At 38.4% G+C, this 25,551-nt stretch overlaps 1 protein-coding gene across 2 annotated transcripts in view; it reads left to right on the top strand.

The window, feature by feature from the left end:
• rai14 (retinoic acid induced 14) overlaps window positions 1–25,551 on the top strand; it is a 69,686-nt gene that overhangs the window by 19,328 nt on the left and 24,807 nt on the right. For both annotated transcript variants that reach the window (XM_058415842.1, XM_058415841.1), the window contains exons 3-6: window positions 17,275–17,405; window positions 19,993–20,081; window positions 20,397–20,461; window positions 24,935–24,992. In XM_058415842.1, the coding sequence (XP_058271825.1) occupies window positions 17,275–17,405; window positions 19,993–20,081; window positions 20,397–20,461; window positions 24,935–24,992 (343 nt within the window). The remainder of the gene's footprint in view (window positions 1–17,274; window positions 17,406–19,992; window positions 20,082–20,396; window positions 20,462–24,934; window positions 24,993–25,551) is intronic.

The raw sequence follows: 25,551 nt of genomic DNA, 5'->3' as shown, positions 1-25,551 counted from the left end.
ATCACTGTCTCCAAACTGCTCAGCATGGGTTTGTGGGAAGTTTGGACATGTTAAAGCGTTTCGCACCGTGCCTCCTCTGTGACGCATCGCACATTCCAACGCCAGACACCAATTTAGGAAATCCATTTGATTGCTCATGTGTGATGTCATACTCCCTAACTGTCTCATCCTAGCCCTCAGAAATATTAAAATGTCATTGCTCTAGCCTTTGAAGGAGCAGATGAACACCTCACCTTGGATTTCCTGCTAGAGCCTTAAATAAAACCCTTTCAGTGTGTTATGTTCCTCTTATAGCACAGACACTTGGCAACTTTTTATTTATTAGCAGAAAATGACAATTCTGTCCAATTATAGTTACGTTTATTTTTGTGGAACTTCTGTGACACTTTAGTTCCTGTTATCGCTAATCTTATAGTAGCTATAAACAGTCGTCAGCTTCATTTTTTTCCTCTCCTGTTGTTAAAAGCTCCAAAAAACACCCAAAGCTTGTTGTGTTAATGAAAAGCCACAAAACCTTTGTGAACCTATGTCACTGAAATTTCTGCATTGTCAAGAAGTCAGGTCAAGAAGCTTTTATTGTCATTTCAACCACATATACACGGTACATAGTGAAATGAAACATTTCTCCAGGACTCTGAAGCTCTAGAGCTCTGGTTCTCAAAGTGGGATCAGAAAAGATTAAAGATTTGTTTAGTTTTGTTGCAATGGTGAGAAACCGCAACCCACCATTTTTAAATGCTGTTATATTTAGGGGTCCAAGCACAAAAGGTCCGGCATTGCTATTGCCATTGTTAGGACTCTTCATCTTCATCATCAAAACTACTCAGGCAAGCAAGAGCAACCTGATTTGCCCAGTGGTGTCGCTAGAGCACAAGTGTTTACATTTTTAAGCCCCAATTTCTTGGGTTTCCCAAACAATCAAACAAAGGTTTAAATAAATACTTAGGTTACACCTACTTAGATTTTTTGCTAATTTGCATAATGTACCCTTTGCATACTTATGAGCCTGTCTTCACAAATTTAGTGTCAAACTCGTCAGTCAATACTAACCTTATTGACTCAAACACTTGTGCTTGCATATATTTGTATAAAGCATAAATGGTTGCTGATAAGGAGATTGTGTTAGGTCAGGGGCGTGGTCATAAATGGGGGGGGGCTATGTTCAGATGATGCGTAAATCTGACTAAGCTGAAATTTGGTGTGGTTCATCTGTGTGCTTATCTTTAAGTGGATTTTAATGATGTTTAAATTAACTAAAAAGCATGACCACTATCAGCCAATCAGATTTCAGCCAGTGTTTAACAGGGTAAATATCAAGCCATCAACATCAGTGGTAGATACAGGTAGTGACCTCACTTAATTTGGCCCCTAGGTGTGTGTATTTTCTAATTTTTCACAAAAACTAGCATATCTCTAGGTTAATAAGTTATAGTAAGAAATGTCCTCATTAGCTTGATTCTCTTGCTGAGACTACTGAAAGTTACCCTCCAGTGAAATTCATGATAATTTTGCATAATATGCGAAAATACTTGTGACCTAGTCCTAGCACTTCACAAATTAGCCAATCTTCACAAAATTCATGTCAAACTACTTCAGAGTGTGTGACACTTTTAGCAAAGACGTGTTAATTATCAACGACGTTGTTATTAAAATTTATTTAAAGTTAGCAGCTTGAGTGGTCATTTAAATTTAATAAGTATAATCCAAACCTCAGTAACTCAAAAACTGACAGGTTCATGAATAACGTTAATTTCACCCTGAGGACAAGTTGACACTGTTTAATGAACGTTAAATGAAAGAAAATTGTCTTCCATCATAGAAAATCGACTGGGCCACACACTAAAACGGAAACTTTCAGTTGCTCAGTAGGCTAGGCAATAAATTTGATTTGTTTACCCTGCTGTGAGACTGCAATTTGGCTTTTAAATAAAATGTCACTTCATTAGTCACAGTTTTGGAATAGAACAGGAAGCTGTGGTGTTTTCTTTCAAAAGCATGCTGCGTCTACATTTCCTCCATGTCGCTCCGGTCCTGCTTTCCCACAATGATTTTTGGTCAGGGAGGGCTAACTGCCTTCACTGTGCAATCCCAGTTCTGATATATACCCTTTATTACAAATAGGAAGTGTTTACATTGGTATATATATATATATATATACCAATCAGGCATAACATTATGAGCAGTGCCAGGTGAAGTGAATAATACTGATTATCTCCTCATCATGGCACCTGTTAGTGGGTGGGATATATTAGGCAGCAAGTGAACATTTTGTCCTCAAAGTTGATGTGTTAGAAGCAGGAAAAATGGACAAGCGGAAGGATTTGAGAGAGTTTGACAAGGGCCAAATTGTGATGGCTAGATGACTGGAACAGAGCATCTCCAGAACTGCAGCTCTTGTGGGGTGTTCCCGGTCTGCAGTGGTCAGTATCTATCAAAGTGGTCCAAAGAAGGAACAGTGGTGAACCGGTGACAGGGTCATGGGTGGCCAAGGCTTATTGATGCACATGGGGAGAGAAGGCTGTCGAGGTCTGTTTTAGCAGCAAAAGGTAGACTAATACAATATTAGGCAGGTGGTCATAATGTTATGCCTGATCAGTGTATTATGGCCATAAGTATGTGGACACCTGACCATAAAACTAATATGAAGGTCTTCCACAAATTGTTGCTACACGTATTAATGCTGGAAGCCATTTGGGAGGCAGTCTTTCATCATTTTCTCATTCGATTGATAAGTAAAACCCAATGTTTGTATGTACAGCATTTAGTCTGTCAGCAAGGTCATGTTTAGTGTCTGCAGGTTGATGTAGCTTGCAAGTAATGGCTCATAACCAAGTGCCTTAAACATTGCACTCTCTCCTCAAACCAAATTTCAATATTTTTGTGTATAACATTAAGATTTTTCTTCACTGTAACTATGCCACCTAGCCTAAACATGTTCCAGCATGAAAATACACCAGTGCACAAAGTGCAGTCCATGGATTACTAAGGTTAGTATGGAAGAACTTCAGCCCTGACCTCCATAATACTGAACATATTTTGGTTGAATTGGAACACTAACTTTATTCCAGGTCTTCTTGACATTATTGCTCAGCCACAAATCCACACAGCCACAGTCCAAAATCTACTGGAGTGCCTTCACAGTAATTATAATGCCCATGGTTTTGGAATGGAATATTCGGTATTCGAGTGTTCCGATATTTTTGGCTATATAGTGTATATATATTTCTTCAATGTTTGCTTAGTTAATGCATTTAAATCCACTGGCAGTCGTAATGTGTTTAGAGTAGCAGAATATAGAACTATTTTGACAACGCTGGAATTTCTAGTCCAATCAGTCTCTTTTCTAGTCTATTATTAGAACAGAGAAGGCTATTTCTGTGAAAATGAGCTCTTTGGACCAGTTCAGGTCTCCAGAAGAATGCAAGACATGGTCTAGTGCATGCCGAGAGGAAAAAAAACATCTATTTTTAGCATTTCATTCTTTTGCCTTTACAGGCATAAGCTCGTGATTTGCTCGATTGTGACCCGTGCGCTCTCTGAGGCTGCACCACATCTTCTGTAAACTGATCCCCATCAATCTTCAGCGTGGCGCTGTGGAACATCTCCCAAGAGCTCTGCAGCTTAGCCAGAATGTCTGTGGAGGCTGTTAGGGGACGGTGTTTTGGGGGAGAACAGACACATTCCAGCACAAAATGTTCTTGGGTTGTGTTTAGAAGGGTCAAAATGCTGGGATGTGGTGATGCTGGATGAAGTTGTCCAGAAAATCCAACTTTCTGACGCATGTACATGGATTCCTGGATAGTTCGCTTTTTTTTTTTTTTTTGTTAGTCATTGTGCCTGCTAATGCTAATAATTGGCACCGTATTGCTTATTATTTCTCGGAAAAGTTGCATTGTTCTCAGACGTGATCCATATGGCCTTCATTATGAATTTGTAACAAGAGACATTCAAATCTGCCCCATGTATTCAGAGGTATTTAGTTGGTGTAAAGCAGTTTTGCTTCAACATTATAGATATTTTTTAGATCGTTTAATAGTTTCTGCATAGTTTTGACTATTTATAGGCATCTTTAACTATAAATAGTCCACACTGGCTGTAAATGTGCTGGTTGAACTGGGTCTGCAATGCTTGTGGTAGATAAACATGCTTTTTTGTGCAAGAATATAATATTTAGTTGTATACTCTGTACTAAGTAATTTATTATCTGAAATTCTTGTGACCAACAATGTAATGAAATAATTGATAAATTACCTGGTGTGATGTTGAACCTGGACCACTACTGAATCCAACATTTCAGACCAAGAATAAAATGTACACCTCATTTCTCACTCTCGATACAGACAAATTTATTCATAAATCGTTTTCAGGAGCATTGTGGCATTCTTGAAGAGCATTCATTCTGCAATGTAGATTTATATATAAGGAAGCTCAGTAATTTGAATCTTGACCTGAAAGAAAGGTCAGTAAATGAAAACGAGAAATTCCATTAGGACAAAAGTAAGGGCACCCTATAAAAAGGAGGTCTGTGGTAGTTAACATCCCTGAGTAGCTAAGGAGTATTATTGAAGGGTTTGGCACATACCATGCTTGGGAGGTGCTCTTTCACCATTTATTCCATTGTTTGGTTACTTGATTGGCCCAGTATTTGTCCAACTCTGAGAACCAGGTCGTGTTTGGTGTCTTCGGGTCAGAAATTGACAAGTAGAGTGCATTTATTTCCTGCTCCAGTTGTGTGCATGTGTGTTACATGGTGAATGTTCATCTATAATTGAGCAAGATTTTATCTGGTATGTGTTAGCACAGCAGTTTTACACCGAGCTTTCATTCTGGGAGCTCACATGGCTTCTCCATGAGATTGGGACTGCTTTTGCAGTTAACTTCATGACAAACGGCTGAGGCTTTCGGGTAATCTGGAGCGATTTTAACAGCTGTTGTTTATCTGCGCTGAGACTTTCTCCAGGCCTCCTTTGCAGTTCTCCATGGTTCTTTTCTATGTGGTTCTCCAGAGACAGGTCTTGTACAGAGAGCTGAGAGGTAATGCAGGACGCTTGGCTTCTGCCTCTGGCTGTATTTTCACCCGCATGCCACATGGCTCTAGCTCTAGTAATGAGATTTAATGGAGATTTAACACACTTTCACCCTGAGGAAATGGCGACAATGTGGAAAGTTGAGAAAATGACCACATGTTTAATATCACACCGATTAGTGCCATGTTTAACGACATGTTCTGTTTTCAAAATTCACACGAGAATTACTTCATACATTTTTGTGTACATTTTGATTTTATTTGCTGCTATGTATAATCTTTTTTTCTTAAATAATTGTTACTATTTTTTTTTTCTAACTGGTTTAACGCATTTTTTATGCTTGTCTTTCTATTTGCACAATAATGTATCTTATTTCTAGAAATATAATCAAACATATATTTTTTTTAAAAATTACTTATGAACTAATTCTCATGTCAAAATAACTGAACTTTTGACAGTGGGATATTTCATTATTGCAAAGCAATAGCAAAGCAAGGCACTATTCCTTGTAATATTAAACATCTTTCCGCCTTGTTGCCATTTCCTCTCTTCCTTCATTTCCTCGCTATAGGCTTAGTAATAATCTCATAACAACAAAGCTTTATTATTAGATAAATTTGACAAAGATATTTTACTTGAAAAGGTTTTAATTTTGCTGTATTTCGAAGCAATTACAGGGCTAGTATTGAGCTTTGTGTGTTATTCCATGCTATTGAAATTCATTGATTCGCTCATTAATCACAGACACTAGATTACAATGATGCACAAAGCTTTGTAATTATTTACTTAAAATGTGTGATGAAATAAGCTGTTTTCACCACAAAGCTTTAAATAAATCCCTCATTTGTTCCCCAAGCACAAAACCTCTCCGTAATCTCTGATAAAGCTTGTTTTTCTTTGCTCATATTCATACATGGGTTTATTCATCTCATAACAATAGTGGATCCGTCTCAGGGGGTTTGTCCTTGAAACTGTCGTGGCTGGCTTGCTAATTAGGGATCAATTTAAATGCAAATATTTATATCCTGAATGTGTGTGTTATATATATATATATATATATATATATATATATATATATATATATATATATATATATATATATATATATATATATATATATATATATATATATATTCCTGCTTTTTCACTTAGAATTAGCAGCCTGATCTGTTCCTGAGTAGTGCTATAGGAAAGCTAAATAGTTCACCCAATATTCTAGTGATGAGTTTTAATCCTGATGATGTGCCACAGCCAGCAATGTGAGTCCAAGAGAGCACAATTCAATTCAATCCTATTTGTATAGCATTTAAACAATGGACAATGATGCTAAGCAGCTTTACAGGAAGATATAAATTTGTAAATTTAGCCCTAATTAGCAAGCCTGCGACGGTGGCAAGGACAAACTCTTATAACTCTTATATGTTCCATAGTGAACAATGTGAATCTCAAATCAATTTTTTTTTTTGTATAGCCCTTTTGACAATGGACAAAAATTTAGAATACAAATTCTAAAGTTTAGAATTTATATATATCAATTATGAGCAAGCCAGAGGTAACGGTAGTGAGGATAAAACTCCCTGACGTGATTACGAGGAAGAAACCTTGAGAGGAACCAGACTCAGAAGGAAGCCTTCTTCATCTTGGTGACACCGGATAGTGCCCTTCTGAACTGGTTCCCTTCTGTAACTGTGTAGTATGTAATCAAGTGCAGATGTGTAAGCAACTTATGAATGGGCTCTCTCTCTCTCCCTCCCACTGTCTCTCTCTCTCTCTCTCTCTCTCTCTCTCCCTCCCACTGTCTCTCTCTCTCTCTCTCTCTCTCTCTCTCTCTCTCTCTCTCTCTCTCTCTCTCTGTCTCTCTTTCTTTCTGTCTCTCTCTCGTCAATGATCATGACACAAGCCCATCATAAGCAGCTGTGAGCTCATGTATGTGGAAGAGGGCAGAGAGCACTTTTTTGCTCAGAGTAAGAGTGCAGCATTTTGAAAAGATGTTTTTTAGCAAGATGCTCAAGTAGGTAAGTGAAGGGTGGGATATGTTGGGAGGATGAAATTGCTTCCAGTTGCAATTGGTAATAACTGTAATTTTTTTTTTTACCAATTCCAACCCATCATCCAAGTCAGCTCATGAATTTTTATGAGCACTGGGTTTTGTATGAATATTCATACATAGTGAACAAACTCACTGGTAGATGGAACATTTTCAGCATTACACGGTTCTTGTTGTATGAGTCACTTACCACTCTTATTCTTCACAGATATCTTTTCCTGCCTCATTTCATATCTAGAGTTTCAGAGGTCAGCAGTTGGTATGAAAATGTTTTACCACCAACTGGCACTTGAGGGAAAGTGAGCATAAAGCAGACATAACCAGGTGAAAGTCTGGTCCCTTCTCAAGCTGCACTGCTTCAGCCTGCGAATACAAGTAGCTGTTGGTCTGAAAGCTGAGCAGTGCTTCCACTGGTTCACACGCTGTATCGCTGCTTCATGAGCACTTGATCCACTTGGCTTTCATTCAGCCGCAGAAATCTGAGCTTTCTGCACAAGTGCTGTTTTTGTTAAAAGAATACTTTCCCTCTTTTTCCTAACGCAGACCATGTCTGGTGTCTGAATATTGCCAATTGTAGTTCTGTAATGTTTCTAAAATGTAAGGAGAGCACGTAGCTGACGCTTCAGCGTCCCTCAGTGGCATCACATCATTTTGCTTTGTAAAGCCATTTTGATTCACTTGTGGGTGTAAATATATAATTAGTGACTCAAATTCATGCACAGATTGTTCCGAGGCTACATTTACATTTCCAGTTTATTGTTTTTTTTTTAAGGCTGCTCTGTTAACGGTAAAACGCATATGCATATATATATATATATAATAATAATAATATAGTGTGTGTGTGTGTGTGTGTATAAATGACCCTTACATCTGTGTATCCCATTATATCCTTATTATTATTTAAATAGATGTCGGTTCTAAAATTTTGCACATTTGCATGTGTTCGGATGGACTGCTGACTCAGCTGAACTGGCTTTGGAGCTTTAAAGCGGCATGTGCTGATCTGATTCTAAACTAGCTCAGTGGGATGGTAGTGGATGTGCAACCCGTGACTCCGAAAGCACTCTTTCGCACAGCCCTGTTTTGTTTAAAAGACAGTGAAAATAACTGAAGGGTGAATTCCTTAAGGAGCGGGTGGAAATGGAGTTCCTCTGCATTTTATGCAAATTAATAAAAAAAAATATATAGTCTTGTGCAGTTGACTAGAGAATTGTTTTCGTCTAGTGTGAGAGATTTTCAGACTAACAAAGTACATTCAGTCTGCTTTCTTTACTGACCGCCTCCCTGCCCTTATTATCTGCCTGACTAATTTTTTTTTTTTTTGCCGGACATGCCCCAAAAGGGGCCGATAGTGAACATGTTCGTGATCTACATTTAAATTTACTCATTTATGATGAGGATTTTGCAATAAGCAAAGTGATATACAAGACAGAGGACAACACAAAGTAAAAAAAAAAAAGAGCTGGTGTAGGTGCAGATTTAGAAGAAGGGACTAGTTGGTAGTTATGTGTTCACAGAAGAGGTTAGTCCTTGGTGAACTTTCAAGCTCAATCTGCACAGCAGAATCCGTCACTGGGGAACAGTCATTTTGAAGTTTCAGGAAAAGGGGACCTCCTGCCTCGCTGAGTAGGAACTGATGGCAGGTTGTGGGCGGGAATATTAAACCTCGAGATGTGAAGGATTGTGTTGAGGTAAAGGGGGTGCTGTTCCAGACCTCTGCAACCTCTAGTCAGTTCACAGTTCAGTGAAGATGTGCTTCCATCTTCACCCACCATTTAAATTCACATCAAGTCTTTGTTGTGTTAGTCGGATTCACTTTATCTGCACTGGGAGGCTGATTGAATTGTTGGCCATGATTGTTGGACACGGTATGGTCCGAAAGTATGTGGACGTCTCGCCTTTACACTTATTAATGCTCATGGTTTTGGAATGACATGTCCAAGCACTTTTGTGTGTCTAGTGCTTCATGGTGGAGCACTAGACACTTTTTGCTTCTGTAATCTTCTGTCTCAGAATAATAGCAGATACAGATGACCTCGAAAGACCACCGGCTTGTAGCAAAGGTGGTATCCTGTGACCGTGCTCAGTTTATAGCTTCTTTATTCTACTGACGGTGTGTCTGTGGTGATTGATTTTATGCAGTAACGGCTGGCTGAAATACCTGAACGAGGGTTGTGCAAACTTTTGGTCACAATAGTGCAGTTGTACATAATGTTCTATGTTAATAATTCTTCCTTTTTTTTAAATCAAGATGTGAGCACTGTTTTGCAATTATTTTCTTTGATTTTTAAAATGTTTGTTTATTCGAATAGTTTTTATAGGTTCTTTATGCTTTTTTTTTTTTTTTGCCATGCACCAGTACACCAATTAAGTCTAAGTCGTAACCCAGTTGATGGGGGAAATGACCTCAAACAGAATGTTGAATAATCAATCACACAAACTGGATTAATTTTAAGACCTTCATAAGATGGTTTGTTCATGTGAGTGTCAGCCATCTTGCATTTTTTTCTCATTCAGTGTCAGTGCCTGGTAGCCCCGCCCCTCTTCTGCTACGTAAGCAAAGCTGTGAGTGTTGAGTGCATGAAGTGTCCAACATTCCACATAACTGTGGGTTTTTCTCAGTTGATGAAGTGAATCATCCAGACACTTGAAGTGCAATTCTTCTTGTTGTTTAAAATGTGGGTGGGGGTTTGTGGGGGGTCTGTGTTTGTGAGTGAGGGTGGGTGGGGCTGTGTGTTTGTGTGAGGGTCTGTGTATGTGGGGAGGTCTGTGTGTGCTTTTGTATCTGGGTCTTTGTTTGTTTGTGTGTGTTGGGGTGTATGTGTCTGTGGTCGGGGGTCTGTGAGTGTTTTTGTGTCTGGGTCTGTGTGTGTCTGTGGTCGGGGGTCTGTGAGTTTTTGTGTCTGGGTCTCTGTGTGTCTGTGGACGGGGGTCTGTTTGTGTCTGTGGTCGGGGGTCTGTGAGTGTTTTTGTGTCTGGGTCTGTGTGTGTTTTTGTGTCTGGCTCTGTGTGTGTCTGTGGTCGGGGGTCTGTGTGTGTCTGTGGTCGGGGGTCTGTGAGTGTCTGTGGTCGGGGGTCTGTGAGTGTATTTGCATCCTGGTCTTTGTGTCTTGGGGGGGGGCGGGTTCTGTGTTTGTCTGTAGTTGCGCTCTTTGTGTCTAGGTCTTAGTGTGTCTGTGTGTATGGCCGGGTGTGTGTGTTTTTGTCTGGGTCTTTGTGTGTCTGTGTAATGTAGATTTGTGTTTGTGGGTCTGTCCTTGTCTGGCTGTGTGTGTGGTTATTTTAGGGAGCTGTTGTATTCCTCAGACGATGTCTTTTAGGAAACACATTCTTTCCTTTTTTCTATTTTTGTATCTAAACATTGTAAGTGATATTCTCCAACCTTTTCAAGTGTGTATGTAAGAGCAACATTTCTGGGTGTATAAAGACGGTGCTCTTGGTTTATACGTCTCATCCGGTTCTTTAAATAATACTGTGTGGAGGAAGAATTCGATCAGATAACAGTTAAAGGTTTACATGAAGTGTTGGGTGGAGGCGGATTGGTCACTGCTTCCCTGATGGGCTTTTTACTCCTGATGAGCTTTAAGTGCAGTTTGGGTTACAGAGCTGTTTGATCACTGCTTGCTGATGGATGCTTGTAGTAACTGTAAAAGCACCAGGGTCGAGAAATCTGAGTGTTTACTCGAAAACTGTTAGTTTTTAGCTTATCTCTTACCAGAAATGGGACATTTGGAGATAAGCGCAAGGATAAATATTTAGATTAGACGTGAGATTGAGGAATGGATATAGTTTCCTGTATGGATGGTGAGCATTACTCAGGGAGGGACTCTGTTACTCAACAATTCAGTGGACGATGTTTATAAAGTCTCGAGTTGCACCTCTTCATTTTTGCTGAACTAAATCACCGGTTGCAGAGTCCACTCACTGTGTGTGTGTGTATGTGTGTTTGCCCATTTTGTATTTCTTGGTAATCAGACACAACATTTTTTCCATTTCATTTTAGTACATGGTATCATTTCTACAACTTATTTTATAATCATGATTTTATGAATTTCCCAAAAGGGGGATTAATAAAGGTTTCTCTAAAAATAAAATTAAAAAAATATGTAAGTGAGTGTTTAGATGCGAAGCTACGTCACTCCCCACGTACATCAATGACCCTTGGCCGCCCATGACCCTGTCGCCAGTTCACCACTGTTCCTTCCTTGGACCACTTTTGATAGATACTGACCACTGCAGACCAGGAACACCCCACAAGAGCTGCAGTTTTGGAGATGCTCTGATCCAGCCGTCTAGCCATCACAATTTGGCCCTTGTCAAACTCACTCGAATCCTTCCGCTTGTCCATTTTTCCAACCTAGACTTTATGAAAATGGAGAAATCAAAAAGTACAGCCTTTTGGCCAATAAACAAAGGACAGCTGAAAAATCCTGTGGGGTGAAAAAGAAAGAACGTTTGCACCATCAATAATCAATCATGTCGTTTCTCACTGAAAGCATTTCTGTGTAGCTGTGTTGTCTTTCCTGGGGCTCTGTTAGAAGAAAGAAGACAGAAGTACATCCTACAGGTGGAAATCAAGCTGTAAAATGAAGCTGCTAGAAAGTCTCACACTTCTCACTACAGTATATCATGTAGTTTTCTGGAAATAAATTGGTTATACACTAATGACATCATACGGTTTTGTGTGTGAGGTTTAAACGCAATAACTGGAACTGTAGATGTGCCGTGAAAGCAAATAAAAGCTCACAAAATGTTTTAAACGGGTTATTTATATAGTTATTTAATCATTTATTTAGCGGCTCAGTGTGTTTTGTACTCTGGTGATTTTTGCAGTTTTTTTTTTCTTTTTCATTTAAATTATTATTTATTAATTTATTTATTTAAACTTGGCAAGCTTTAACATCTTTGCTCTGACCATTAAAATTCTGAATGTCTCTTTTTGGCTCTACATGCCCCTTAGACATTTGTATTGCTTGGTTTAATTGTGTAGTGTGAATTGTGTAGTACTCTGCACACAGACTAATAGGCGTGAAAGCACCTGGAGTGTTAAAAGAGCAAAAAAAGAAATTGACACGTTGGTTTTGGGTGATGTGATTAAGCTCTTCACTGTAATTAGTTTAATTGTGTTGGCATATTGCAGGTTGAAAACTAAAAATCATCGTAATTTGGATTAGATTTGTAAACCGCCGTGACTTTGACTACGTGACTGAATCTCGCAGCTCTTGAAGGGCTTATTTGGAAATCGTCGGACGCTCGGTGGACGTCTTCAACACAGCTAGCTGTCTTTGTCAAGATAGCAGATCAGATGCGAGGTGAAAGAGGACACAGAAAGGTCATAAGTGCAGGCTAAGTTACATTACACCTATTCCACACATGCCGGGATGTGGTAGAGCGAAAGGCTGAGCGATGTGGGAAATATAAATAGACAACTGGAATTTCCACTGTGGAGAAAACACTGTGGCTTTCAGTAACTTAAGATTTCTCACCGTTTCTGTTTCAGAGTCTCACATTGTTCGGGTTTTAATTGTATTCAGATGTTGATAGAAAATCGCTAGAATATCATGGAGGTTTCAGTTTTTGGTTTCTACAGTTGGAGAATTTCTGTTGGAGAGATCAAAATTAGCTTCATTTGCAGAGATTTGTTTAAGTCTACTTTCTTTTTTTCCCCCTAAAGTTTACGTTTTATTTGAAAGAGTTAAAGTTAAATCAGGTACAGTTAACCATCTAGAAATGTAGTCAATAATTTTTGGTAGTTTTTTTTTCCCCAAAAATTTATATTTTAAAGTAATACTTTCAAACTTTCAATATTTTCTACTTCAGTATGCTGTAATAAATGACACTTAAATAGTCAATTTTTTTATCCGTCCGTCACATACTCGGTCAGGCACAGTTTGCTTTTTTACGACTGTCTTATTAAAAAAATTAAATCGAACATAATTAAATAAAATGAAATAGAATACGATAAAAAATAAAAATTGAGACAAGAAAACTAAGATAAAGTGGAAAAAGCTGTGCAAATAAACAAAATGAAATAAACCGGCTGTGCAGAGGAACAATGACTTGATGAGAAAAGAAAAAATGCAGCATGTGAAAGCAAAACAGTTACTGATCAAATACAGTGGTATGAATATAAATTTAATAATGAATATGAGTAAAGAGCATGTGTAATTATGTGCATTTTTGTGCATCTGTAAATAATTATACAAAATATACTTTACTGTGCTGTAATGAATTACACTTAAATCAATGTATATGTACAAAAGATATTTCAAAATGATTTTTAATAATGTTGATATGTAATATTTAAAATAAAATGTAGAAATTAAAGTACTGGTAAGAAAACTATGCAGGTATGCTTGTATACTAAAGCCTGCTTAGACAAAAGTGCACTTAAGTCAGGCAAACTTTGTGTAAACTATAAAAATGCATACTATAAAATTCACTTATGTTTTGTACACTTTAATGACTTATTTCTCAATACCTAAAGCTTTTTAAAGGATTTGCAGGATGGGGAAAAAAAATGAATATCACACAATTCCATCATCTCTTTTAGTATCGATTGAACCCGTGAATTCATCCCGCATACGGGCGAATGCTCCACTTCTTAGTGGTTCGTTTCTGTCGCTGCTCCAGATGTTAACTCGAAACACCCTGAATTTAATTTTCTCCAGCGTCTGTTCCTTTCAAGTTTAAGAAAAAGAAAGAAAAGCAGGTCTGGTCTTAATTATAATAAGGTTCATATCAAGTGCTCAACATTATAAGATCAGTGAATGAGAGATTCTGAAAAAAAAAAAGAGCAGACAACTTGTAATCCCACCCCCGATTTTTGAATATGAAATGATTGACGGTTGTGCATCTCTTCGGTATTAACTTCCCATCTGGTATTAGTGAAGTTTCTACTAGTGCTTTGTGGTTGAAAGATGCTCCGATTCCTCACTCTTTCGTCCTAAGTCAAGAATGTTTTCCATTATATTTATTTATTTATAGATTATGTTTGACATGGCTATCATTACATTTACATTTCTGGCATTTGGCAGACGCCCTTATCCAGAGCGACTTATTTTTTTTTAAACATCTGAGCAATTGAGGGTTAAGGGACTTGCTCAAGGGCCCAACAGCGGCAGCTTTTGGTTGACCTGGGATTCAAAATCACAACCTTCTGATCAGTAACCCAACACCTTATCCACTAAGCTACCACGATAATTACACAAGTGCACAGTTAACATCATTTAACTATATAAAATATGTGATTTTTAAAAGGGTTGACTGTTTAAGACCTTTCATTTATTTTGCATGTACTCATGCTTCCTCTTCACTTCACATGGATGTAAATAGACAATATTTAATTTGGTCATCTTTTATTAAAATGCATAGATTATTTTTTTCCTGCACAAATCCTTCTGCATTCATTTGCAGATACTGCTCCTGCATTAAGCATTAAAAAGCTCTGTTATGTACTAATGAATGTTTTTTGGGCTTCAGCTAGCATATCTGAAACGTTATACTAGCTCTCAACAAGTTCATTTTACTGCTCCGGACTTTCCGCTGCACCAGCTGACCTGTGCTTCTGGATAACGGGTCAAAGTGAAGCTGTGTATAAAATAGAGTGGCAAGTTTTCCATTAGCAAGTCGTCTCCTGTTGCATTCCATAAATAGTGAACAGAGACCGCCGTGTTTTGTCGGCTGACCCCCGCGGTTTTCTTTCCTCTCGCTGTCCAAAATAAAACACAGAGCCGAGTCAGCCAGTCATAGAGCGACTCTCAGTTCCTGTTTATTGCATGCTGTGTCATCTGGTTTAAAATCCTTTAATCTAAGTGCAAAGAAAAAAGACATTCTGAAACCTTGTGTGTTCTGGTCATCTGTAATCATTGTTTAATGCTCCGTACAGGAAAATGATTTGACTGTTGCTTTCACTTCTGCAGTGCTTTTCTCTTGTCTTCCTGTTTAGCGGATTGTTATGACACTCTCTTTTTGCTTGCATTATTCATGGTCCTTCTTTCATGTTGATTTGTCTTCTTTCCCTGTTTGGATCATCCATCATACAGACACTTAATTTCCTCTGTGCCGGTTTGTGACCTTGTAAAAAAGCTTAAAACTAACTGGTATTTGTAAGTTAACAAATATGAATGCGTTAGTGGGTGATGAGCACCGGACAATATGATCTCACTATTGTGATAAATTGCATCTTGGTACACTTTGAAAATATCTTGGTAATGCTCCTTTTTCGTCAGATTTACTTATTTTCCGTTTAGAAAAATGGAAAAATCCTGAGCAACGTTGAAAAACTGTGCTATCTATCATATATTATCAAACCGTCTTTGAGTTATCTTATTTTTGAAACATTTGGCATGACTTCAAAAAACATCTTGCAGTCCTAACCAAAAACCAAAGCGTTGGCATTTATCGATTTTTCAGAATTCACTTATGAGGGTTGCCTGAAGTTATCAGATATCATCTGGTGTGACTATCAAGAATTTTTGAATTGAAAGAAAAAACTTTCACCTCTTGAAGTACCGCTCTGTAATTGCTGCATTTGACTGCTGTGTGGAATTCGATCAGATCTGTGCAGGTGAACCCAAAATACACTCTATTGCCAAAAGTTTTAGGACACCCTCCAAGTCATTGAATTCAGGTGTTGTTTTTCAGGAGTTGGGCTTGGCCCCTTATTTCCAGTGAAAGGAGCTCTTAATGCTTTAGTATACCAAGACATTTTAGACAATTTCATGCTCCCAACTTTGTGGGAACAGTTTGGGGATGACCCCTTCCTGTTCCAACATGTGCACAAAGCAAGGTCCAACAAGTGAGTTTGGTGTGGAGGAACTTCACAGAGTCCTGACCTCAACCTGATAGAACACCTTTAGGATGAATTAGAGTGGAGACTGCATGCCAGGCCAAAACTGGGATGTCTGCCTTTACATGCACATTAATTTAATATGCTGTTGGCCTGCCCTTTGCAGCTATAACAGCTTCAACTCTTCTGGGAAGACTTTCCAAAAGGTTTAGGAGTGTGTTTATGGGAATTTTTGACAATTCCACTAGAAGCACATTTGTGAGGTCAGGCACTGATGTTGAACGAGAAGGTCTGTCTCACAGTCTCCGCTTTAGTTCATCCGAAAGGTGTTCTATCAGGTTGAGGTCAGGACTCTGTGAAGTTCCTCCACACCAAACTCACTCATCCATGTCTTTATGGACCTTGCTTTGTGCACTGGTGTGCAGTCATGTTGGAACAGGAAGGGGTCATCCCCAAACTGTTCCCACCAAGTTGGGAGCATGAAATTGTCCAAAATGTCTTGGTATGCTGAAGCATTAAGAGTTCCTTTCACTGGAACTAAGGGGCCAAGCTGAACGCCTGAAAAACAACTGAACTCAATGATTTGGAGGGGTGTCCCAAAACTTTTGGCAATATAGTGTATATCATGTGGTGTGACCAGAAATCGTCTAGCATGACCATGTTCCATTGATTTCTTTCTGTCCTTTTGTTTTTAATTCCTGATTCATATATACAGAGGCTGTATATTCCACAGGTAGCGCTTTGACTCATCCTAAAGTAAGAGTAAAAGTCTTCCCCGTAGAAGAGAAATGAGAATAGAAAGGCTTTCAGAAATTCAGAAATAATGCTTGCATGTTTGTTTGTTTTTTTATTTTGTGTAAAACTGCAGGGGGGGGTGATTTTTGCTAAAATGGCAAGGTGTGCCAATCTGAAAAATATGGCAATTTGATGAAAATGCATTTTCACAGGAAACATGAGGAATGACTATTCAGTGAAATGACAAATAATTCAAGGCATGTGATTCACAGATCCTGCAAGGTGCAGCAGATTATGATGAAACTATACGCCTGGCAGTACAATTAAAATACAGCAAGATGATGCAGATTCTGTTTGATTCTGAGATGAAATAGTTGGCCTTTGTGCCGATTGTGCACAAAACTCTTCTGCATGCAGTCTACAGTTAATCAAGAGTGAATAGAGTGAAATAGCATCAATTATGTACTGTAGCTGCTGAAAAGACTCTGATGAACCATTTCATTTTTTTTGTCTGCTGTTGTAACTGGAAATAAACCAGTTGCATTTTGTTTCTCTTCTGCTAGAAGCTGGTGCAGGTTGTATTGATGGATTCAAAGAAAGCCCTGAAAGCTCTTTGTTCTTCAGCTCTGTTATTGTGAATGTTCTGAAACCCACCTGCTGTATGTTTTTTTCAGTCCAACGAATGGAGCAAAAATGATGAGCGTCTCCTGAGCGCCGTGGAGCATGGAGAGACGGAGAAGGTCACCTCGCTCCTGGCCAAGAAAGGAGCCAGTGCCACCAAACTGGATGGCGAGGGCAAGTCAGCGTGAGTACAGAGAGAATTTCTTATTGATCCAAATCTTTACTTTGTTCCTGATTGATTTTCTGTCATGATTATTGTGTCAGAAAAAGCAGCAGTATGTTTAATGTAACCGAGAAAGTTGCCTGGATTATCAGTTTCATTTTATTCGTAAAGTGCTAACAGTAAAGGTACATAACAAGGAAGCTCTACAAACTGCTAAGAAAACGACAGAGAACTTGAAGAGAAACCAGACTCGCTTTCTCTTTGCAGTGAACATGAAAGCTTGAACCGTTCAACGAAGGTCAAATTTTCTCCGGAGTCTCATGTCACATTTCTATTCCGCTGCCAGCAAACAGGTTCACATGTTATAACCTGCTTTTAATTCTTTATTTTACCCCTTTTTCATCATCTGGTGCAACCATCAAGAAAGGCTTTTCTATAAAAACAATCAAACTTTCACCTGGCAGCCTTGAGGAACTCGATCAGATCTGTGCAGGTGAACCCAAAATATATCATGTTGTGCAACCAGAAATCATCTGGCGTGACCACTTTCTGATAGCTATATGTCTGATATTGACTCTTTCTGTCCTTTTATTTGTAATTCCTGATTTCTAAACTTATATAAAATACAGATGTTTGTTAGAATTTAATTGGGAACACGTTTTTCCGTATTTGAGGATGAATGAAACACTCAAAGAAGGTCAAGTTTTCTCCCGAGTCTCATGTCAGATGTCTGCTACAGTACACTGCCTGCAGACAGGTTCACGTGTTATAACCTGCTTTTAAATTTTTTTTATTTGTTACATTTTTCCAACAAGCCAATTGCTCATCTTATAAGTATCCCCAGATGTTTCTCCTTGTTTGGTGTCAAACTAAAAAGTCCCCCCAGATTTACCAAGGCTTATCGTCCACTAAGAAAGCTCAACCTGCATTAAATTCCCAATTGCTTTAGCCACACCCACAAAATTCCATGAAAGGTAAAAAGCTTAGAGGGAGCTGAAAATGACGACAACTAAATGGTAAATACAAACATCCTGAGCACAGCATGTGCTAAATATTCAGGTATATTTTAATTAAGGAATTAAAAATGATAATGATCTAGAGCATACAAGACCAGAAAGATAGAAGATTTTAAAGTTAAATTAAATTAAATAACTGAATAAAAAGGTAGTGTAGTAATGTATATTATCCAAAGTCACATTTTTAATATATTACATTTATTTATATCATTTTTATAACGAATATACACTCCCACTACATCTTCCACTGTTTATAGCACATGGTTACTGCAGTCCAAATTGAATGCCGAGTTTTTATTCGTCTAATATGATTGATTTTGTTTTGGATCGCTTCCTTTTAAATTGTTCATTTTAAATGCTCGAGTAAATCTAATCAAATCTTGACGAGCATAATCTGTCAGGTTTAAATCGGTAATAAATACATAAGACATGTGTTAGCTGTTTGTGAGCCCAGGACAAAATTCATGTGATTTGATACTGCATCTATCCCGCACCTAATCATGAATAACGGAGAAGAGACGCAGCTGATGGACCACTACATGTCCACTGATTTGTTCAATCTGATACAAGTATGAGTGTTTGAATGTATTAAAGCCCAGAATATTACTGAGGAATAAATGACACCTTTTATCTTGGTATCGCTGAGAGGTATTTATTCACACCCCACATTCTCGTATCTGGCGACTCGCAGGATTTTAAATTTACAAATACATCTGTATGTCTAGCATGCTAAATGGCATAAATCTTAAATATAAATATGATATTTAATTATAATCATTATTATAAATTTCTTTTATTATAAATTGATTTATAATCTCTATATCTATATATCTATAAATATCTAAATATTATTGGTCTGTTAAATCAGGACACTATAATAACCGGACAGTTTTTTAATCATATACTCCACTGACCATGTGATTTTTGTTTTAGTATGAAATGGTTTCAGCTGGAATAGTTGTGTTACCGCTGAGGAACATCATGGCTTAGCTTTAGGTTAGTTAGGATACCAGCATCAGATAAATGTCTAAATGTAATTAGAGAATTCCTGCATTATACTAGTGTATCAAAAAAGCCTGAAAATGTCTTACTGAATCTGAAGTGTTCATGTATGTTAGGTTATAAATGGGTGTGTGTCTGTGTTCAGGTGCATGACTGTGCACGTGTGTGTGTCGATGAGCGTGTTTGTGTGTGTTGATGAGCGTGAGCATCTGTATGAACATGTTTGTGTGTGTTCATGAACGTGTTTGTGTGTGTTCATGAACGTGTGTGTGTGTGTGTTCATGAACGTGTGTATTTATGTGCATGTGTGTTCATGTGCATGAATGTGTGCAGATGTGTGTGTTCATGATCTTGTGTGTGTGTATGTTCATGAGTGTGTTTTCATGAGCGTGTGTGTGTTTGTTCATGAGCACGTGTTCGTGTGCGCATGTGAGTTCATGACCGCGTCTTTGTGTTCACGAGCGTGTGTGTGTGGTTGCATAGTTGTGCGTATATGTGTCTGTCTTTATAAGTGTGCGTGTTCATAAATGTGTGTGTCCTATAAATATGCTTGTGTGTGTTTGTGTCAACGTGTGTCTCTTCTCTTTCAGGCTGCACGTTGCAGCAACTCGGGGTCAGACTGAGTGTCTCGCCATCATCTTGGCCCACGGAGCTGATGTGTGTGTAGTGGACGCTTCAGGTTGGGTTTAAACACACAGTACTTCACTGCACTTACTCTGTTTTTGCCTGCACTCTTCCTTCTTTACTTCTGAACATAAGACACTGAGCTCTGTTTGCTGTTATTTAATACGTCCACAGGAATCATTTCACATACTTTCAGTGTTAATATGCAAGATACAGTATAAAGCAGACAATTCTTTTCTATAGCACATAATCGCCTCGGTGTCTTTTAAACAACAATCACTGCTTAAAGCCAAAATATCATTAAAAACACTCTGTTGAATTGAGGTGTTTGAAGGCAACTCATTGTTTTTTTCTCCTCCTTTTGTTGTAGGTTTTAGTGCTTTACACCTTGCTGCCAAAAACAACCACCAGGAATGTGCCAAAAAACTCATACAGGTACAGTAACAACACGAATATCTAAAATATCCATTGCAATCATCTCGATATACATCATTATTTTTTGGTGAATATTTTTCATGCTGAAGTATTTGTTTGAGTTTAAGACTTTTCCATTCCTCCTCCCAGTGTAAATGTTGTGAGATTCACTCACACAGATAACTTCTGGAAAGACTGTGACCAATGACCTGAAACGTGTGTGTTAAATCACGCAGTATCCTGAGATCAGAGATGAATGTGACCAGACATGAATGTGATGATGTGTATCTCTGAATCGGTCAGCATAATACAGTTTCATATGTTCACACTAAATCATACATATTGCTGCTTGTTACTGGGCAGAATGGAAAAATAAATAAAATAGTCAGTACACACTTAAGGTTTTTTTTTTATCCTGCACTTAACCCTGAGTTATTGTCATTCTAAACCCTGCTTTTAACCCCAGCTAGAGGATCGTTACACACTTATAATTCAGAAGCAGAGTTAGCTCTGCATTTTATCCTGGCTTGCTCTGAAGCAAGGTTAGCTCCGGGTTTTTTTTTTTTGCGTTAACCCCAAATTGAGGCGCCGAACGTGACCAGTGTGAAATGATGTGGTTGAAATGTTACGCTTAGCAACAGACACTCAATCAGAAACCGAACAGTGTTTATGTCTCATATCATGTGCTTTAAACAGTCGCAGAAACCCTGTGTGTTATGGAAACAGTAGTTAAAAACATGGCTTTTTTTCCCCCTTTTTTTTGCATTTCAGGAGCCTTTAAACCAAAGACGAGACGAGACGTTATGCAAAGTGGTCGTACGCTGTATTTATCCACTCGTGATTGTTTACAGCACAGATATTGAAATCAGAGCGGTTTAGGAATGTACAGTGTGAAACATCGTACAGCATGACCCTAGATTCTGTTTATCTGAAGTTTCGAGATTCCCAGGGTTAACTGTTTCAAGTGTGAAAATCTCTATTTAATTTTTGTCCTTCTGTAATTGTTGCTAAGCTCCTGAAATGGATATAAGTCTCATTATAGGCATGTTAATTTGTTTTAAATTATTATTCACATGTAGAATTTAAATTATATTTCACTCTTCAACCCTGTATCTCAGTTTATTCATTTTCTATGTCATATATACACCGATCAGGCATAACATTATGAGCAGTGACAGGTGAAGTGAATAAGACTTATCTCCTCATAGTGGGTGGGATATATTAGACAGCAAGTGAACATTTTGTCCTCAAAGTTGATGTTAGAAGCAGGAAAAATGGACAAGCGTAAGGATTTGAGCGAGTTTGACGAAGGGCCAAATCGTGATGGCTAGACGACTGGATCAGAGCATCTCCAAAACTGCAGCTCTTGTGGGGTGTTCCCGGCCAGCAGTGGTCAGTATCTATAAAAAGTGCTTTAAGGAATAAACGGTGGTGAACTGGTGACATGGTCAAGGGTCACTGATGCACGTGGGGAGCGAAGGCTGGCCCGTGTGATCCGATCCAACAGATGAGCTACTGTTGCTCAAATTGCTGAAGAAGTTAATGCTGGTTCTGATAACAAAAGTGTGAGAATACACAGTGCATCGCAGTTTGTTGCGTATGGGACTGCATAGCCGCAGACCAGTCAGGGTGCCCATGCTGAGTGCCCTGTGCCCATGCACAGTGCCCTGTACACTGTTGAAAGCACCAACAATGGGAGCATGAGCATTAGAACTAGACCACTGAGCAATAGAAGAAGGTGGCCTGTCCTACACTAATATCAGCATGCCTGTACTGATTGATTTAGGTTTTTATTAGATTAGATTTATTGGGAATTTTGATTCTTGGAGCTGTCTGAAAAATTTGATTTGTCGAGAAATGTAGTTGCTGTTGTCCTTCTCCCTAGTCAGGGTCACTACAGCAGATTATTCGACCTGCACATTTTGATTTGGCACAGATTTTACACCAGACCAGAAATGTGTAGAGTTGAAATTAGAACGTCTTATAAAATGTAGTTAAAAAAAAGAAAACAAGTAAAATGTACAGATACGGGAAAAAACAAAACAGATGTTACTTTCCACCACTGAGATGTTTCCAATCCCAAACCTCCAGGCGACAAAGTCTTGCAGCAGAAAGTCAAAAGTAACCAAGTTACAGTGCAAAAAATCTGTTAAATTATCAAGCCCCAGTGATGCAGCCCCAAGCCTCGTCCTGCACCATTCTCCTGCTTGTTTGGTCACAGTGTGCTGTGGAAATTCCGTCTGCTCAATAAATAATGCACATATTGTTTCTGAATGGAGATTCTGCAGCATTAATGTGTGCCAAGTTTCATAACGTGATCCTGCGAGAGTCATGTGCCATACAGCTGTTGATGGAGCCGTACAGGCGTCGTGAGACCATACTAAAGTGCAAATCCTGCTTGTTTAGCGCACAAGGGACCTCACCGTACAGCTAGATTTCCGCTCAGGCTGGTAGGAAGTGATTAATTCATTTCTGTTAAAATGGTATTTGTGTGCAATACACAAAGCACAAAGCAGCTTTTACAGAAATCCGGATGCAGATTTAGATCTCTGATCAGCAAGTCTGAGCTCACCGAAGGGAAAACTCCCTGAGGAGATGATGATGGAGAGGAAGAAGCCTCAAGAGGAACCAGTCTCGGAAGACAATCCATAACTCTTCTGGGTGATGCTGGATTTGTTTTTAAATCGTTATACAGGTATAGAACAGTGAAGGGTTTTGAAAAGGTGTGCAGTTTGAGCAGATACTTAATAATAACTCCTGAAAAGACCTTCTTGGTGATTTTACAGCAGCAGTTCTTAGTATACAAGTATACGGTATCCAGGTGAGATTATCTATAAGTGAGTCTTTACCGAGATGAAACATCCATCGAAATACTTGTACACATGTTAGCTTTAGTATATTTTGGTAGAAAAGAAAGCAGTGTTACTAAATTGAATTAATTATAATTGTTATTTATAGACCCCCTTTCTTAAACAATGGACATCATAGCAAAAAATTTTAAATTTATCAGGAATGCGTAAGCCAGAGGCAACCGTGTCAAAGAAAATCTCCCTGAGACAATATGAGGAAGAAACCCTGAGAGGAACCAGCCTCAAATAGGGAACTTATCCTCAATTGGTTGACTCCAGAGAGTGCGTTGATAAATAATTTACCTTCTATATCTATATTTAGTCAACTTCATCAGTGTAACCAGGAGCTTTTGAGCAACGTCTGTAAAAAGAATAAGCAAAATTATAGATAAATTCCTTCCTAGCAAGAGACACCATATGTTTAATGATGGTGTAGACGTAGAGCAGATTATAACACTGCTTTTTTACACTTCATTGTTTTCTAGAAACAAAAAATTTGCTAAAGTTTACATTAGCACCGTGTACAAATATTTTATGCATAGGATTAACTGCTTTAACTTTCAACACACCTACACAATAAAGCACTGTGAAGTTTCACAAAGATTTAGATTTTATTTGGTCTGTGATTAAACCATAATAAAGCATCTATATATATCCAATTTCTGAAATGCAGTTATGCGCTGGTCTGTATGTGTAAATATCCGCAGGCTCAGGCCTGTACAGCAAACCGAGCTGCACTTTTATTTTTTTCATGAATTCATCATGCAGATTACCAGCATTTTTTTTTTTCAGTGCTGTTTACATTCCTGGTTGGAATCCTGGTATTTGTTCGTTGTTTGGCATGAAAAGAAGTTTGTTTGACAATCTAGATGATGATAAAAGACGATTACAGCCTGCATTGGCGTTATATATATCCACATGTGCACAGTATCGGGAAATTCTTTCCTTATCATCACGCGGCGCCGTCTAGAAAGAATTTGAGGTCCGAGTTCAGATGTAACTAGACAACTAATTAACTGGTTTTGGGAGTAAACGAGACTGGTTTTTCTAGCAGGGTGTAAATGTGTGTTAAAGTGGGGTTTGGGTCTGTGTGAACTGGAAATGGGTTCCTTCTACGTCTGGTTTTCTCATCTCTATGAATTAAAATGAATCGTTCAGGAGGGAAATTTGGTGTTTGTGTATAAAATTCAGCAGTTTATATCGGCATCATATATGAGATGAAGGAGAAGTGCTCTATGGACCACATGCGTTCGACTGTCTTCACTCCCATTGATAATCATATTTGCATAAAGTTCAACTTTGTTGCATCACTGGACACGCCCACGTCTGATCACTGATGGACTCTATCACTCATGTCACCATCTTTTACTGAAAATGAACAATCTTTAGTCGCTGTGTGTGTGAGCATAGCATTAGGAAACCTGTTAGAGAATTGTTCTTCCTGATTGTTGGCATAAATTATTACTGTTTCCTATTACAAATTTCACATTTCTTATATCACCCTTATTTCAATAATACAAGACAAGACAAATAATATTAAATGCTAGTTTTATGCTAGAGTGTTCCTTTTATTTACATCTCAGTAAGATATCTAAGCTGCTGGAAGGCTTTGGTTGAGTAAATGTTGATGTCTTTATTCCTACAGAGTAAATGTGCTATAGACGCTCTGGACAGTGGTGGGAGGACTGCTCTTCATTACGCAGGTGAGAAACTTTCATAATTTTAAGGAATAGCTTTATTTCGGGAATTTGGCAGGTCATGCAATTGCAAACTTTTGTTCCAGACAAATCAAATAGGAGGCACATTGGCTAATTGAGTGAAGACCAGAATGAACTGATTCAATCATCTGTAGCTACTGATATGTCAGTCCATGTCCTAAGTGTCCAGTATGGTTGAATTTTCAGCAGCATTTGTCTTTGTCCTTGGCTCTAAAAAAAAAAAAAAAAAATAGTATTAAATCTCAGTCAGAGAGCGGTGAGGTCATGTAGGGTCATATTTGTTTTTCCCTTTTAGAGGAGAAAGTGCTCGCCAGTCAGTCCCTCTCCTGCGTCAAAACAGCACAGAGCCGACCAATGTGACAATACGCCTGCTCAAAATGGAGCATCTTTTCCTTTTTTTTTTTTTTTTTTTTTTAATAAACACCAGCGTCCATGCCAGTGTTGGCAGGATATCATTTAGTGCTCGTTACTCAGCAGGGGTTGAAGACATCAGCCACTCTGTACTTTCGTTTTATTTACAAACTGCATTTCAATCATGGAAAAA

This window comes from Hemibagrus wyckioides, linkage group LG18 (assembly GCF_019097595.1).
Source record: "Hemibagrus wyckioides isolate EC202008001 linkage group LG18, SWU_Hwy_1.0, whole genome shotgun sequence".
Lineage (NCBI taxonomy): Eukaryota > Metazoa > Chordata > Actinopteri > Siluriformes > Bagridae > Hemibagrus > Hemibagrus wyckioides.
This window is presented reverse-complemented; position numbering and strand designations above follow the sequence as displayed.